This window comes from Pelophylax lessonae (genome assembly GCF_965119305.1).
Source record: "Pelophylax lessonae genome assembly, chromosome: 3".
NCBI classification, from domain to species: Eukaryota; Metazoa; Chordata; class Amphibia; order Anura; family Ranidae; genus Pelophylax; species Pelophylax lessonae.
Genome location: NC_138770.1, coordinates 560,461,778 through 560,479,606, shown reverse-complemented (window position 1 = coordinate 560,479,606; position 17,829 = coordinate 560,461,778). Strand labels below are relative to the sequence as shown.

Sequence of the window (17,829 nt, the reverse complement as noted above, 5' to 3'; positions counted from 1 at the left end):
AGCAAAAAAAAAAAAGCGGCCCTTTAAACCGGTTGCTAGGCAACGTCTTTTGACGTAGCTCCGGTCCTCCAAGACCATAGAGTTGAATGAGGGCCATTTTGCCCTCACTCGACTTCCTGTCTCTGAGGATCCGGGATCGGATAGTTTTCCCCGCTGCCGGCGGGTCCGGTAAGCTGGGAAAACGTCTGGGACGTGGCAGGAGGGGGGGGGGGCACCTCTTCCCCTGCACCGTAAGGGTAATTCCGCGGCGAATCCGCCACTGGGACCACCCTTATCTGAAAGCCGACCGCCCGCCGTTTCAAAAAATACCGGGGTTATGGGGGCTATCTGCTGCCATAACCCCAGTATTTAGCTTTTAATGGCCGACGCATATAGTCGTTAAGCGGTCAGTAAGTGATTGCATGTATATAGCAAACAGGTGACGATGACTGATGGGGTGACAGGTGACGATGACTGATGGGGTGACAGGTGACGATGACTGATGGGGTGACAGGTGACAATGACTGATGGGGTGACAGGTGACGATGACTGATGGGGTGACAGGTGACGATGACTGATGGGGTGACAGGTGACGATGATTGATGAGGTGACAGGTGATGATGATTGATGAGGTGACAGGTGACGATGACTGATGGGGTGACAGGTGACGATGATTGATGAGGTGACAGGTGACGATGACTGATGAGGTGACAGGTGACGATGATTGATGGGGTGACAGGTGACGATGATTGATGGGGTGACAGATGACAATCACTGACGGGGTGACATGTGACGATGATTGATGGGGTGACAAGTGACGATCACTGATGGGGTGTCAAGTGACGATGACTGATGGGGTGAAAGGTGACGATGACTGATGGGGTGACAGGTGACGGTGATTGATGGGGTGACAGGTGACAGGCGATGGTCACTGATGGGTGACAGGTGACGGGCGATGGTGCACGGCGGTACTGATGGCAGTCTTTGGTGACCGGTGAACTTTAGGCTACGTTCACATGTGAGCGTAGCGATCACGGGCAGAATCACTGTGATTCTGCCCGTGATCCAGAAATCATTGAAAATCGCTGGACGCCTGTGCGTTGCCCGTGATTTGCAATAGCACCCCAAACGCTGTGCGATGTTGCTGCGATTTCCGCCTGCCGAATCGCGGTAACATCGCGCAAACAACGCATGACGCTCCAAAGAAACTCTTGTACCTTTTTTGGGCGTCATGCGATGTTTGCGCGATGTTACCGCGATTCGGCAGGCGGAAATGGCGGCAACATTGCACAGCGTTTGGGGTGCTATTGCAAATCAGGGGCAACGCACAGGCGTCCCGCGATTTGCAATGATTTCCGGATCGCGGGCAGAATCGCTGTGATTCTGCCTGCGATCGCTGCGCTCACATGTGAACGTTATGGGTGTCAATTTCTGGGCACTGATGAGGTGACTGTTGGGTGACAGGTGACATTGGGGGGGGACTGAGGACTGTGTGGGGACCTTTTATTTGTGTGATTTTACTGTGCTTTTACATTTTACAGGTACACAGAGCAGTAACTCAGTGTTTCTAGCTCTGCTCCCCTCATACTGGAAACTGTATGAGGAGAGAAGAGCTAGTAACACTGAGTTACTGCTCTTTGTTTACATTTTGTGATCGGCTGTGAATGGATTCACAGCCGATCACATAGTAAACAGTCACTGTCAGTGACTGTTTACTACCGCCGGTGACAGCTGTGTTCCTACGGAACACCGTGCCACCGACATGACCGCGCTGCGCGCTCCCGATCGCGCATGCGCGGTCATCTTGTGGGCGCCTTCATTGTGATCGGCTGTGTCGTTGGAACACAGCCGATCACGTGGGAAACAGCCACGCCCATTGGCTGTTTCCCCCCTGCCGGTGACGGGGGGTGTCCCGGGGACACCCCGACACCGGCAGTGCAGGGCGGCGCGCACGCGATCGCGCGCCTGCCCTGCTTAAAGTGCCGCCGTCATATGACGGCGGCCCAGGATAATGGTCGCACCGCTCCGCCGTCATATGACGGCGGGCGGGCGGCAAGCGGTTAAAGTGGAAAATAAGGCTAACTATAACTATCCTTAAAAATGTTCCCTCCTACCTATCCTGCAAAGCCCATAACAAAAAAAAAAATCTTTGTACTTACTTTTTTAGTCTGGTCACGTGATCTAGCAGCTCTGGCTCCCCTGTAAACTGCTGCTGCAGAGTGAGTGGTGAGAAAGCTTACAACGGATGGGCAAAAAGGAGCCTTTGGGTGATATCACCACTCTGGGAATTCACAGCCATAGTCGAGCGCTCTCTTACATATTGGAGCCAAAGCTGCCTATTTTTCATACGGGCTGTGCGGGATAAGTAGAAAGAGGGGGAGGGAATGTTTTTAGGAATAGTTCTATATAGCCTTTACTAATACTTTAAACAAACATAGGTTTGTTTTTTTCCCTTCTAATCTGACCTAAAAATCAATTCCCTTAAAAAATATATTTACCATTAAAGAAGAACTCTCATGATGATGCATAATCTAAATAATGTACATTCATATATTATTACCTCCATCTGCTTCACCTCCTTTACTGCAGCCTTTCTCAACCAAGGTTCCGTAGAACCCTAGAGTTTCTCCAGAGGTTACTAGTTGTTTCTTGAGCATTGAGCACTTTGTTATTCTTAGGTAAGTTATCACTTAAACCAATTGCTGCTCTGAAAAGCGATCTGAGTGTGTTTGACGGGTGGTGAGGAGGCAATATGTTGCCTCCTCACCACCTGATTTAAACCTATGATTGCCGTGCAATGCACACCATTGCGACACGGTAGTACAGCAGTTAGAGGTTTAAATCAAGTGTGAGGATGACACTGTGCTCGGTGATCTTTGATGTCTCCCATGTTGTTCAGATAGATCTCCACCTCTTTAAGCTTGCCTACCCCTGCTTTAGGCTCATCATCTTACACTTGCTGACTATGGCTTTTTCTAACATTTGTTGTTTACAAGTAAAAATCATTATTTCTCTTTTTTTTTTCATTGATGGACACAGCCCCTGTCATTCTTGACCATTGGGTTATACTGCTCCCTACAGGAGTAGGACACTAGGCAGAAAAAAATTCTGGCTACACCCATGGGCAGTCCCAGGGAGTATACTTCCTCTTTCTAATATAGTCACTCAGTTTTTTTCTGCCTAGTCAGGAGGAAGGACCTAGTTCCTTGCTGGGAACTTTGGTTCTGGGCAAAATTTTTGGATAGGAAATTTTTTCCTCTGGGTTTTCTCCAGTGAGATCTACAATCAACTGTTGGACTGGGTTACAGGCTGGATACTCTAGATCCAGTGAGTTGGCCACGGCCTGAGTCACAGCGTTCATCCTGGCCGATGGCCCCCTATTTTGATTTATAGGAGGATCTGTCTGGAGCAGTGCCCACCCTGTTCCTAATATGGTGAGTAGCTGTCCCCCCTCTACCCCTGAAGGGTTTTTGGGTGGACGTTGGCCCCTCCTTGGGACGGTCGGACCCCGGGTTTCCCTGCTTCCCGCAAGCACCCCCCTCATTCTGCCCCCCCTCTTCCCTCCACATATGCTGGGGATGTATTTGTTTTTGGGTGGTCTGGCAACTCTCCTGGGGTGGAGGCAGGATGCTAATGGCGATGGGGGCCTTGGGTCCCTGTATCCCTCATGGTGCTGCCATTTTGTTGTAGCCTTTGTGGTTCTTTACACGGTGGCCATGTTTGTGTAGTCCAGGAGCCATTTTCTTGTGGTTTACCAATGCAAATAGCGGCGGCCGTGACAGTGGAGCCCTGTGGGCTGCATTTTTGGCGGTGGGAGCCCCTCTTTATCTCCTGGTGTTGACTCCTGGATGGTAGTGCAGATTCTTCTGGTGGTTGCAGGTGCCTGTGTCTGTGGGTGGTGAGTCTGGTGGGGTCCTCTCCCTCTCTCCTGAGGATCACTCTGTGCCTTGTGCTGGCGACCTTGGTGGTGCTGCCAGCGTGGTGGGGGTTGTCCCTTAGCAGTGTGTTCAACTTTTTCGTGGGGTCCCCCTGGTGACTCATGGAGTCTTTGGAGAACATTTCCCCACCTGATCACCTCTCAGAGGCTGCGAGACCCTCAGGGTCCCAACCATCCATCCATGCACTGACAGCAGTCCTGGAGTCCCTTGTGTCCCGGGTTGAGGCAGCTTTCGGGCAACGGGCTAGTAAAAAGCGCCCCCTGCCTCCATCTGTCTCATCAGATTCTAAATCTGATTCAGCCGCCGCGGACATGGGTCACTCTGCTGGGTCTGCGACTGTGCACCTGGAATCCTCTGATAGTGAGGATGATTCCTCCATGTCTGCGACCGCGCACGAAAAGGCACTGTGCGGGAGACCCTAAAGATGGAAGACACGGCTGACGCTGTGACGGAGGCGCAGGTACCCTTTGGCACGCACCAGCCATCCAGAATGACAAAGGTGTTTCCTTTCCTCGCCTATTTTGACAGAATTGTCGCTAGAGAGTAGGGACGACCAAAGCGTTCCCCGTGGGGTTCCTAAACGTTTTACTAGGTGTTAGCCCTATGAGGAGTCCCTCTTTAAGAAGTAGATTGTGCCTCCGGTGGTGGACCCTCTGGTTCCCAGGTTAAACAAGGCAACAATGATTCCAGTTGAAGAGTCCCCGGCCTTTAAGGATCCGGATGACCAGAAGGCGAAGGCTGCGGCCCGCATTATGTATACCTTAGCTTGTTTGGCAATGAGACTAGTATTTACCATTGCCCTAGTGTCGAAAACTCTGACTGAGAGGGCTAAGCTCCTGCGCCATGACCTGAAGGGAGAACAGCTCCCTCCTGCCTTTGCTGAGCTGGTCCAGGAGCTGCAGTTTATCTGTGATGTTTCTTTGGACATGGCTCCCCTGATGGCTCGCCTTTCTGTTTTGGCGGTGGTCCTTCGGCGTGTCCTGTGGCTCAAATGCTGGTCTGCAGACTTATAAAAAGGCCTTGACTGATCTTCACTTTCAAGGGGATCGTCTGTTTGGAGCTACCCTGGATGACATCATAAAAGGTCTCACAGGGGAGAAGAGTACCTTTCTTCCGCAGGCTACTAAGGGCAAGGAACCTGGTCGTAGATGTGGTCCTTCCTTCTCTGCTCATAAGAAATGTTTTCATCCCTCAGGGTCGACAGACAAGGCTCTTGTCCCCCAGCAAGGTTTTTTCCTTCCATCCTGCGCTGTCCCCAGACCAGTTACAGGTCTGGGGTGGTACAAGACCTCAAGGCGCTTAACTGTTTGTGCGGGTACAGAAGTTCAGAATGGAGTCCATTCGAACAGTGGTGGCATCTCTGCGTCAGGGGGATTTCCTCGCCTCTATAGATATCAGAGATGCCTATCTTCACATTCCAATATGTGCCAGTCACCAGCTTGTTCTCCACTGGAGCATTATCAGTTTGTGGTGTTACCCTTTGGTCTTGCCTCCGCTCCTCTGGTCTTCACAAAAGTGTTGGCTCCGGTGCTAGCCTTGCTAAGCCAACAGGGGATCGCGGTACTGGGCTACTTGGACAATCTCCTTCTGTGAGCGGAGTCACCCTCTGCTCTGGTGGAGAAGCTGGAGATCACAATACAAACTCTGTGGGAGTTCGGCTGGATTCTGAATTTTCAGAAGTCTGCCCTAATGCCGTCCACAAAGCTGGACTATCTGGGTCTGACTCTGGACTCAGCGGTAGCCAGAGTGATCCTTCCTCCGGACAAACTCCAGAAATTGCAGGCTGCAATTCGCCTCCTGCTGTCCAACAAATGGTCATCCCTCTGGACTTGCATGCGGATGCTGGGCATGATGATATCTACCTTTTAAGGCGGTTACATTTGCACAGTTCCATACGAGGTCCCTGCAAAGGGAGATTCTGACCAAATGGGACAAAACTCCAGTCTCTGGACAATCAGATCCGGCTAAGTCGGGGGAACAAAGGGGTCTCTGATAGAGTGACTTCGCTCTCCGGCGCTTCAGCTGGGAAAATCTTTCTTCCTCTTGAATTGGACAGTGGTCGACACAGATGCCAGCCTGGCCAGCTGGGGAGGCGTCCTCGGCAAGCATTCTCCTCAGGGGATCTGGACACTGGAAGAGTCCAGACTACCGATTAATGTCTTGGAACTCAGAGCTATCAGATTGTGTCTGGATCATTGGACGGATCATCTTCAGGGTTGTCCAGTGTGCATTCAATCGGACAATGCCACGGCTATGGCTTATGTCAATCACCAAGGGGGCACAAAAAGTGCCCTGGCGGGTTCTAGAGGTAGCCGGCATTCTAAGGTGGGCAGAACGGTTCGTTCCAGCCCTCTCCGCTGAACACATTCCCGGGGTGGAAATTTGGCAGGCGGATTACCTCAGTGGGCAGGCGTTGGACCAAGGGGAGTGGTCCCTTCATCCAAAGGTGTTTCAGCAGCTGTGTCTCCAGTGGGGCACCCCGAGGTAGATCTGTTGGCGTCTCAGCTCAACAGAAAGGTGCAGAAGTTCGGTCAAGGGATCCTCTGGCAGACGCCACAGATGCTTGGTGGCCCTGTGGGGTCAATATCGTCTAATATACGCCTTCCCTCCTCTCAGGCTTCTGACCAGACTCCTACTCAGGATTGAGGCAGAAGGGATTCTGGTCATCTTAGTGGCACCGGACTGGCCTTGCCGGGCCTGGTACGCCGATCTAGTGCGGCTGGTCACCAACATTCCTTGGAAGCTTCCTCTCAGGGAGGATCTGCTGTCCCAAGGACCGATCTTCCACCCTGCTTTACAGTCGCTGGCTTTGACAGCTTAGCTGTTGAATGCCAGGTGCTAAAGGATAGAGGTTTGTCAGAGTTGGTGGTTCCTATGTTGTTAAAAGCTAGGAAATCTACCTCTGGGAAGATCTACCATTGTAAATGGAAGACTTACAGTGCTTGGTGTGAGTCTCTTGGGGTCCATCTTCACTCCTCCTCAGTGGCTGGGATCTTAACCTTCCTTCAACGGGGGATTGAACAGAAATTGGCCTTCGCGGTCTTTTTCCAACGACCTTTGGCCACACTCTCCCTGGTGTGTACCCTTTCTTCAGTGTGTCCGACATTTTGTTCCTCCAGTGCGGGCTACGTTCCCGCCTTGGGATCTTAATTTGGTGCATTCGGCTCTCCAGAAGCCTCCCTTTCAAAATAATCAGGGAATTGCCCCACCCTTTGCTGTCCCAGAAGGTGGCCTTTTTGGTAGCGATCACCTCTGCGTGCAGGGTGTCGGAACTGGGGGCATCATCCTGTTCATCTTATCTGGTGATTCTCAAGGATAAGGTGGTTCTTCGCCCCTGTCCGTTATTCCTTCCTAATGCAAAGTGTGCTCAAGTTGAATGCTCCCAGTAGTGCCACATCCCGTGTAAATATCAAAAAGAATATTCCCCTATTGGTAGGACTTTATAGGCACTGAATAAGTTACACATAACAATATTTGTGAAACAAATAATATTTATTAGAAAAAATCATACAAAAGGATTAAAATATGGCAAGCTCATGAATATACATCACATCTATAACAGGACAATGACCACATGGCCCCAGGGTAATAACCCGACGCGTTTCGGAGTGTCAGAAGTTACTTCTCCTTCAGGGGTGCCCTTGGAAAGTGGTCTGTAAATAGTTAATTATAGAGAACAATTATAAAGATGACATGATGAAATCTAATCAAAAACACAGTTGAAAAAGATTCATGGTTATACATTTACATAGTCCTTTATAGTGATTCAAGACAATTAGCTCGCCAGTAATGTATTAAAACCAAGAGATCAGCCTGCTTCAGCCGAGCATCAGGAATGCCATTTGAAAGGGTGACAAGAATTCTGGATACTGAACACGATATGGGACGTAAGCTTTCAAAATTGTGTGCTAGCCAGCCAAGATGTAGGCTGGGCAGAAACAGCTGAAACCCAGGAAATGGCAATCCTGCCGAACAAAGGTCAAAGAGTAAGATAATTTCCCATTTGAGGGGGGTAAAAAATTGAAAAAATCTTTGATTGCAAGTCTTCACTATTGATTAATATGGGTATAAGGATATAGCCTCTAGTAGATGAAAGGATAGGGCACAATAAAGACTATAAAGGTATCCCAAAGTCCTCAGTAGAGCCTATGGGTGACCCCCAACAATATAGATAGCACATCCCGTCCATAATGGGTAAACAACCCCCATCCATAAACTTTTTTCCTTCTTAAATGACATTGAATAGCCATTATTATAATCTAAGTAGGGAGTGCCATAGGAATTGTGCTGTATATAGCTTGTCATAGGGATTGCCATTACCTTGTGTTGTATCCAGGCGCTTATGGAGGGTATGCAGGCAACATTCGGAACACAGGAAGCTGACGCCTGCATACCCTCCATAAGCGCCTGGATACAACACAAGGTAATGGCAATCCCTATGACACCCCTGAAGAAGGAGTAACTTCCGACACTCCGAAACGCGCTGGGTTATTACCCTGGGGCCATGTGGTCATTGTCCTGTTATAAATGTGATGTATATTCATGAGCTTGCCATATTTTAATCCTTTTGTATGATTTTTTCTAATAAATATTATTTGTTTCACAAATATTGTTATGTGTAACTAATTCAGTGCCTATAAAGTCCCACCAATAGGGGAATATTCTTTTTTTTGTATTCCTTCCTAAGGTGGTCTCTGACTTTCATTTGAATGAGGACATTGTGTTGCCTTCCCTGTGTCCGAGGCCTAAACATCCAAAGGAAATTACCTTGCATACCTTGGATGTGGTCTGGGGAATTAGGGTGTACCTGGTAGCTACAGAGTCTTTCAGGAAGTCAGATTACTATTTGTGCTCACTGATGGACCTTGCAAAGGGTTGTTCACTTCCTCTGTGACTATTTCCAGATGGTTCAGACAGACGGTGGTTCAGGCCTATTCCATCAGGGGTCAGGTTCCTCCTTTCCCTGTCAAGGCGCACTCTACTAGGGCACTTAGTGCCTCCTGGGCCTTCCATCATCAAGCATCAGTAACGCAGGTTTGCAAGGCGGCCACTTGGTCGTCAGTGCACACTTTTACAAAGTTTTATAAAGTGGATGTGTTGGCATCTGCAGATGCTTCCTTTGGCCGCAAGGTTTTGCAAGCTGTTATTAAGAGGACCTAATCCTCTTAGAGGGTGTATTGTTTTTTCTCAGGTGGGCTCCAGTTGTTTTGGTTGAGCCCTGTCGCCTGGTTGGCTACTGTTTTGCCTTGGGAATTTTTGGCTGTTTCCAACCCCTCATGTTTGGCATATATGCAGACATGACTTACGTATGCGTTCGCTTCTGCGCGCAAACTCGGAGGGATGGGATTCTTTAATTTTTTTTTTTCTTATTGATTTTACTTTTTATTTTTACACTGTACCTTTAATTTTTTTTGGATCACTTTTATATAAATGTGAATGTTAACATCCCGACAAGTCCTCTTTGAGAGATCTAGGTAAAAAAAGACCCCATATCTCAAAAAAAATTAAATTTTGACTTTAACCACTTGCTGACCGCTCACGTTGAGGGTACTGCGGCAAAGTGGCTTGTTATCGTCCAGCGTCGTAGACCTACGTCGCTGGACAACGCCCCCTCTCGGCTGCAGACGTGCGCCGCCGGAGGCTCACCCTCGCTGTATTCAGCACAGCTGGAGTCGGGCCAGGGGAGGAGAGGCGGTGATCACCGCCGCTCTTCCCCGATCGTCTGGGATCGAGTGTGGAAATCCGCCCGCTTGTGTAAACAAAGTGGGCAGATCTCCTATGTGACAGACAGTTACAGATAACAGGAATCAGCACAGCTGAACCTGCGATCTGTGTCTGTGTCACACAATCCCCTCCCCCCACACACGTCAGTAAGCATGAGGCATACATTTAACCCCTTGATCACCAATAAAGTTAACCCCTTCCATGCCAGTGTCATTATTACAGTAACAGTGCATATTTATAGCACTGATTACTGTAGTAATGTCACTGGTACCCCCAAAAGTGTCAAAAATGTCAGTTAGGGGTCCGCAGTCCCACAAAAAAAATCACAGATCACCGCCATTACTAGTAAAAAAATAAACAATAAAAATTACAAATCTTTCCCGTAGTTGGTAAACGTGATAACTTTTGCGCAAACCAATCAAAATACGCTTATTGTGATTTTTTTTTTTACCAAAAATATGTAGCAGAAAACAAATTGGCCTAAAATGTTAAATTTAGATTTTTAAATTTTTTTTTTGGGAATGTTATATAAAAGTGTCGCTCTTTTTTTCAAAAATTAAAAATCGCACAGGTGATCAAATACCACCAAAATAAAGCTCTATTTGTGGAGAGAAAATGACATAAATTTAATTTGGGTACAGCGTCGCACGACCGCGCAATTGTCCGTTAAAGTAACGCAGCGCCGAATCGCAAAATATAGCCTGGTCAGGAATGGGGTAAAATCTTCCGGTCTTAAAGCGGTTAAAAATACGCTCATTGAGGATTTTTTTGTCAAAGCCATGTAGCTAAATACATTTTGGCCTAAATATATGACAAAAATTGAATATATTGGATATTTTTTAACTATCAAAGTAGAAAATGTCAATTTTTTCGCAAAATTTTCGCTCTTTTTTTATTAATATACCAAAAAATAAAAAATGCAGAGGTGATCAAATACCACCAAAAGTAAGCCCTGTTTGTGGGGAAAAAAGGACGTAAATTTTGTTTGGGTACGGCGTTGCATGACCGCGCAATTGTCAGTTAAAGTCACGCAGTGCCAAGTTGCAAAAAGTGGCCTGGACGTAAAGCAGGAAAATCCTCCGGTGGTAAAGTGGTTAAGAAAAAGAATCCCTTTAAGCCAAAGAGGTGAAAGTGACGAAAGATGTCGCTCCGGTCCTTCAAGAGCATAGAGTTGAGTGAGGGCTTTCTTGCCCTTGCTCGTATTTCTGCCCAAGCATGCAATGGATCAGATCAGCTCCAGGCTTACCGACCTCCCTGGTAAGCTTGGAAACAACCAGGAAGTGGCGGGAGGGGGCACCTCTCCCGCTGCCTTTAAAAATTATGTTGCGGCGAATCCATTAATAGGACCACTTTTTATATGTCTGCTGTAAATAAAGATGCCAGGGTTATGGTAGCTAGCTGCTGCCATAACCCTGGTATTTAATGTCAAAGTTATAACATATATTTACTGTTAGGCGGTCAGCAAGCCAAGTTTGAGTAGCACAGATTTCTAAAATGCCCCTGCAATCCTGGAGACAGTGTTTGTCTTAGGCTATCACATGGAGCCATAGACAAGTGCATCAGTTAATCCCTATTACATATCCATGTCCCTGCATGGTTTGACAGAGGTGTATATTTTCCTGCTGACCACACAACATTCTACATGTACTTTTCTGCACTTTCAGGGCAGAGTAAAAGTGTCTCCTGATAGGCCACCCGTTCAACAAAGTATACCTTTCCACATTCCCAGTGAAACTTCCTCGCTGTCTCCCTTCTGCAGCAGTCCGAAATATGCTTTAGTATGAAATGGTGTTGGAGCTTTTCTGGGGGGCATCTGTACACCAACTGTGTACGAAATTCCCCGAGATTGCTATATTGCATTAAACATGACAGCACTGCAGATCAAAAATAAATATAATTTTTAAGAATAAATTACAGTATGGCTTTTGTTGCAATTGCATATGCTATATTTTTTTTTATTTGCAATATTTTTTCCCACGAAAGCGGAGTTACCCTTTAGGTATGGTTATTTTCAAGTTATTATTGAAGACGTTCTTTTCTTAAAAAGACACTTTGGCTAGAGAAGGGGATTTACTTTTTTTGGGAAAATTCTCCCAAATGTTAATATTAGCATGTTAAGTTTATTAAACCAACTATGAAAACTTTACAATGGGAAGGAGTTAAATAGGGGGGCTTTTGGATTGATTTATTTTACAAGTATACTAATTTATCTTGTTACAATGGGCTACTGCTTTGGTGAGGACATATAAAAATATATATGTTTGATTTGATCAAACAATTAAAGAAGTTTGTATCGACGTTTTCAAAAATGTTTAGCGAATGAGTGGAAATGAGACCTTTGGAAACTGTCACCACAGATAAGCACTGGCATACTGGAAGTTTCCTCTCCAAGTAAAAGGATCTCCCATGGACAACATATTCCTTCAGCATTTATCCAATTGCCATTGTGGGTTAAGAAGGATTTTTTTTTTTTCACTGACAAAGTTGAAATTATTTTTTTTTTGCCTTATTTAAAATAAACTGGAGTTTGCGCAGATGTTATTTGATTTTTTTTTTTTAACACAATAGCTACATATGTGTGTAATTAACAGCTCAGGACATTCTTATTATTAATGCACATTTTATGCAGTTAAAGCGGACCTTCCCTCTCCTTTTGAAGACTGCATATTCTAGGTCCTTCCCTCTCCTTTTAACACATTTAGGGTTAGTTCATGCCACATGTGTTCCAGTGCTTTTTTTTTTGTTCATCCAATGCGTATAGAAAATAGGTTTCTTTTCTTTTTCTATTTTTCACTTTTTTATTTATTTTTTTCTCTAATTTATCCTTCTCTCTGGATATAGGATTTTTTTTAAATGAGTAAAAGGGAGAAAAATGGGAGAAACAGGGGGAAATAAGGTAATCTATTAATACGGAAGGTTACAATTGAAGAGTAAACAAGATATGGATAATACGTGACTAATAATGAATGAAATTTGGATTGTATAAGGAATATGTTGTATCACTTGTAAAATGTAAACAAGAAATGTTCCCTTTTGTTTCTTTGGCATAAATAAATAAAATTTAAAAAAAAAAGAAAATAGGTTACATGGTTTTCAATGGTATTATTTACACCAGTGCTTGCAGTTCCAGTGTGTTCCAGGGAAAAAGATGAACATGCTGTATTTGTCCTGCAGAGAACTGTACTGGAACACATTAAACCACATAAAAAATGCACCAGAACATACCTACATGCATTAAAAACTTATCGGACCCCAGTAAAGTGAAAAAAAAAAAAACCCATCTAGGATGCTTTTTGTTGATCCAAAGCCTAAAAGAATGTATCTTACATGGTTTTCTAGAGTATAGTTCACAGCAGTACTTGCAGTTCCAGTGCATTATAGTTCCAGAAAAAAAAGTAGAACATGCTGCATTTTTCCTGAACTGAACTGTAATGGAATGCAGTAAAACGCAAAAAAAAAATGCACCTAAATGCATCAAAAATGCATCGGACCCCAGTACAGTGAAAAACAAGAAAAAAAAGAAGAAATAAACATCTGTAATGCACCCGGAAACGCATCAAAAACGTGCATACAGAAACACACCCAGAATAGATCAGGTGGACGTTTTTGTGGTGTGAAACTAGCCCTTAAAACTTTTATTTTATTTTTTCAAGTAGCAAGTACTTTTTCAATAAAGTACTTGCTCCCACCTCCTTATCTCTCATCTAGGCGAGGATGACATTTGCTGGGTCTGCCCCTTCCCCCACCAGCATTTTCCTGAAAACGTCAGCACAGGCTCCTCCAATGCGTACAGGCACGGTGGGGAGCAGGCTGTGACTGATTAGGGGGTCACAGTTGGCACCTGAAACCAAGATAGCTGTGCAGAGCCAAAGACGGCATTGAATATAATCAGGTTGTACGAAGACATCGCTGGACTTCATGGGCTAGTAAGAACTTGTTTTGTAAAAGTCAGTAGCTCTAGTACTTGTAAGCTGCTGACATTTACTTTTTGGATACATAAGTAAAGTTCCTCTTTGTGTATATATGACTTTATCATGAATTTTTATTCATTTTTAATTATTGTTTTGTTACCTTTGGCAGCAAATCAAACCTATTATTAGCATTTTTACTTTATAAATCTATTTGTGTCAAATACTGGTTAACCACAATATTGTTTCAAGATATATTCCTGAGTATGCACCTATTTATAGTATTGTTTACCTTTTCAACGTCATGCATTTCCTATCACTTATGATTGTTTGATGTATTTTGCCCTTTGAGCTTGTGCACATGAGCAGATTACATTCTCAAATAGTATGGTTTTTCAAAGCTAATCTGTTAAAGGGAGGAAAAGGTGAGATAGCATTTTCAATTTGTTGTTTATCCCAAAATTTGAAGTACTTATTAATATGTACACACACTTTGCCCAACCAATCTGCCACTTTGGGTTTTATTAACTAACACTGGAAAGTGCTAAATCTGGCGCAGCTGTGCATGGTAGCCAATCAGCTTCTAACTTTAGCTTGTTCTAATTGACAAAAAAAATGATTGGTTTTTATGCAGTACTGCGTCAGTTTTTACACTCTCCAGTTTCAGTAAATCAACTCTTTTATCTTTATTTTTCCAACTCTATAGAAAAAATTATTGTGCTTATTATAGCTGACAGTATGCATCAAACCTTGCAGACAGTAGATATTAGAGATGTCATTCCAAAACATGGTTCATGGACATTTGACAGGTTTTGTGCCTATGCTATGTTAATGTGGCTTCACTGAAAAGTTTACAGTTGATACTGTTTGAAAGTTTGTACCCAAAATTATTATAAAACAAGCTGCAGACCCAGGGACTAAAACTATCCACGTACAGAGGTATTTACTTCAGTTATAGATAGAAAAGGGTCAAATCCAGGAGCTTTACTGCCAGCATGCCCCAGAGTTAAAAAGCTGGTTGGTGATTGTTGGAGATGGAAAATGCAAATGAAAGAACACGGCAAACCTTTACTGAATGGGTGCTAACGCTGTACTGGATTAAAAATGGGTATGTAGGCAAAGGAGCCTTACATTTTTTCAGAGGAAATAGTCTTTTTTTTATTTTATTTTGTGCCACTGGATTTTACTTTGTTCGTACAAAACACACTTTATAACACTTTTTCCCTTCTGATTATGCTATACAATTTGTTTTATTATTTTTAAGTTATTCGTGCAAATGATGTACTTGGTTGGTCACATGCATGATATTCCAGGACAAAAAAATCTATTATAAACCGACAACTAGGTTCCACTAATTGCAATAAGTAAACCTAAAATGTTGAGCAATATATTTACCATTATGTTTATATGCAATCGTACTGTGCAAAAAAAAAAAAAGAAAATTTAAGTAGGAAAAAAGGCCACTGGAATAGGCATGTATAAACTGTATATATGTGATATAATGCCAAACAAAGTTCATATTTATATGCTAATTATAAAAATAAGGTCTTAGTCCAATGGGCAGTCAGCACATAGTAGTGGTAAAGCATGTCATCACCATTTATACATTTCAAAAGTAAACTGTTTTCCAAAACTGACACTGTGGATACATTAGAATTTCAAGACCACTGAGCTGCAGTCACAAAATACTGAGTATGGTTCAAAGTACATTGATTTTTTTTGCTCCTTATTTCAGATTTAATTTGCAATCCACTGCTGGCCACATTCCCCAGACTAATGCAGCAGCCTGATATCATGGATGCTTTGAGGGTAAGTGCAGAGGACTGATTGCCACAACATATTTATTGCATCGAAAATATAACAGAGTGCTTAGGGAGACATTTGTCAATGTTAGTAATTCAGTAATCTAACACAAAATACATTGTTTGATGCAGGACTGAAGCAGTGGAATGCTGACATCGCCTCTACTGTTGGTGATAATCACCTCCTCCATGACAATCCTCCACTGTTTCACCTAGCAAATGGGTTTGCTAGCACTGAAACTTGGAAAAAACAAATTTTGCATTCTTATACTGTTTCCTCATTGTCCTGTGTTGTTCCTACTGATGTAAGTTCCTGGAGAAGGGGTTAGGTCACTGCTGCAGCAATCTTGTTCCTATGACACTCCCAGTGCATAAACTAGCAAGAATTACTGTAGCTGCCTTGGAATGCGCCAATATTATTATTATTATACAGGATTTATATAGTGCCAACAGTTTGCGCAGCCCTTTACAACATGAGGGCAGACAGTACAGTTACAATACAATTCAATACAGGTGGAATTAGAGGGCCCTGCTCATTAGAGCTTACAATCCAGAAGGGAGGGTCAAGTAATACAATTATTGTGTACCATTGCCATTCTAAATTCTTAGCTTGTCTTCTGGCATGTGTGATCATAGATAAATGCCTGAGAGAAATGTTTACTCATTTCTGAAGGAGTTTATATCTGAAATGCAGCAATTATATCTGTTGTCTTCCTTGTAAACCCCCAAAACAAGAAGGCTTGTCCCTGGATAATTTCCATCTGATATCTTCTTATTTGGGCAAATTACGTCTTAGGACTAGGGTGGAACTTAAAGCTAGGCACCTTTTGGGTCTCAATAGGTGACTAAAGCATGATGGGCTTACTGCAGAGAGAAATGGGTTGGTCCTTTAAACATTTTGGGTGCAACACCAATCTCTCTTCATCATAGGATAGAACTTGTATGGACTCCTCATGGAGGAACAACTTGACAGCAGTTTCTGAGCATCAAGTGTCTAATGAAGGGGGAATAGTGTTGCCCCTGAAACTCATTGGGTGTTTTTAATGTGATATTTTTTTAACAAATAAAACTATCTTGAACTTTTATCCAATTTTGGTCTGGCGCTCCTTTTTGTATTTCTATGGTTTTAGCTGCTGAAGGGTGTTCATGGAGGGAAGCCTTGCTATGTGGGAGCCGCCTCACCAGAGATATTGCTTTTGTTTAAAGTTTTCCTTCATCTGACTATACTTTCAACTCTAAAAGTTCCCAGTACCTCTTTGGGTATCATCAATTTTACGCAACAGTCAAACAATACTAGGCTCCAAGCGTTTGGTCATATAAATCAAAATATTTTAACCATGTGCTGTGCTCAAGTTTTAGATTGCTAGCTCACCCTGTGCATTTTATATAAATTATGTATTAAATATCAGTGTATACTCACATATAATATTTTCAAAACATCCAAAGAAAACAAATTAGTTGAAAGCTCAATTATTTTGCATGAAAAGATCCCCCAAAAATGAGTGAACAATCCCAAAACTGTGCAGAGTCCACTTTATGCTGTCAGTATGCCTGTTCCACCATGGAAAAGCCTTCACCAAACACTCACCGCCACATCTGACCTTCACTACCAAGGTCAAAATCACACACATACATATATATATATATATATATATATATATAGTAGCTCATAAAAGTGAGTACACCCCTCACATTTTTGTAAATATTTTATTATATCTTTTCATGTGCCAACACTGAAGAAATGACACTTTGCTACAATGTAAAGTAGTGAGTGTACAGCCTGTATAACAGTGTAAATTTGCTGTCCCCTCAAAATAACTCAACAAAAAGCCATTAATGTCTAACCACTGGCAACAAAAGTGAGTACACCCCTAAGTGGAAATATCCAAAGTTGGCCCAAAGTGTCAATATTTTGTGTGGCCACCATTATTTTCCAGCACTGCCTTAACCCTCTTGGGCATGGAGTTCACCAGAGCTTCACAGGTTGCCACTGGAGTCCTCTTCCAATCCTCCATGACACAGAGCTGGTGGATGTTAGAGACCTTGCTCTCCTCCACCTTCCATTTGAGGATGCCCCACAGATGCTCAATTGAGTTTAGGTCTGGAGACATGCTTGGCCAGCCCATCACCTTTACCCTCAGCTTCTTTAGAAAGGCAGTGGTCGTCTTGGAGGTGTGTTTGGGGTTGTTATCATGTTGCAATACTGCCCTGTAGCCCAGTCTCCGAAAGGGAGGGGATCTTGCTCTGCTTCAGTATATCACAGTACATGTTGGCATGCATGATTCCCTCAATGAACTGTAGCTCCCCAGTGCTGGCAGCACTCATGCAGTCCCAGACCATGACACTCCCACCACCATGCTTGACTGTAGGTAAGACACACTTGTCTTTGTACTCCTCACCTGGTTGCCGCCACACACGCTTGACACCATCTGAACCAAATACGTTTATTTCGGTCTCATCAGACCACGGAACATGATT

At 44.0% G+C, this 17,829-nt stretch overlaps 1 protein-coding gene across 1 annotated transcript in view; it reads left to right on the top strand.

Annotated features, from left to right (window-relative positions):
• The window catches only part of NPHP1 (nephrocystin 1), a 152,201-nt gene that overhangs the window by 110,555 nt on the left and 23,817 nt on the right, over positions 1 to 17,829 (top strand). The window contains exon 19 of the mRNA XM_082252304.1: positions 15,285 to 15,358. Coding sequence (XP_082108430.1) covers positions 15,285 to 15,358 — 74 coding nt within the window. The remainder of the gene's footprint in view (positions 1 to 15,284; positions 15,359 to 17,829) is intronic.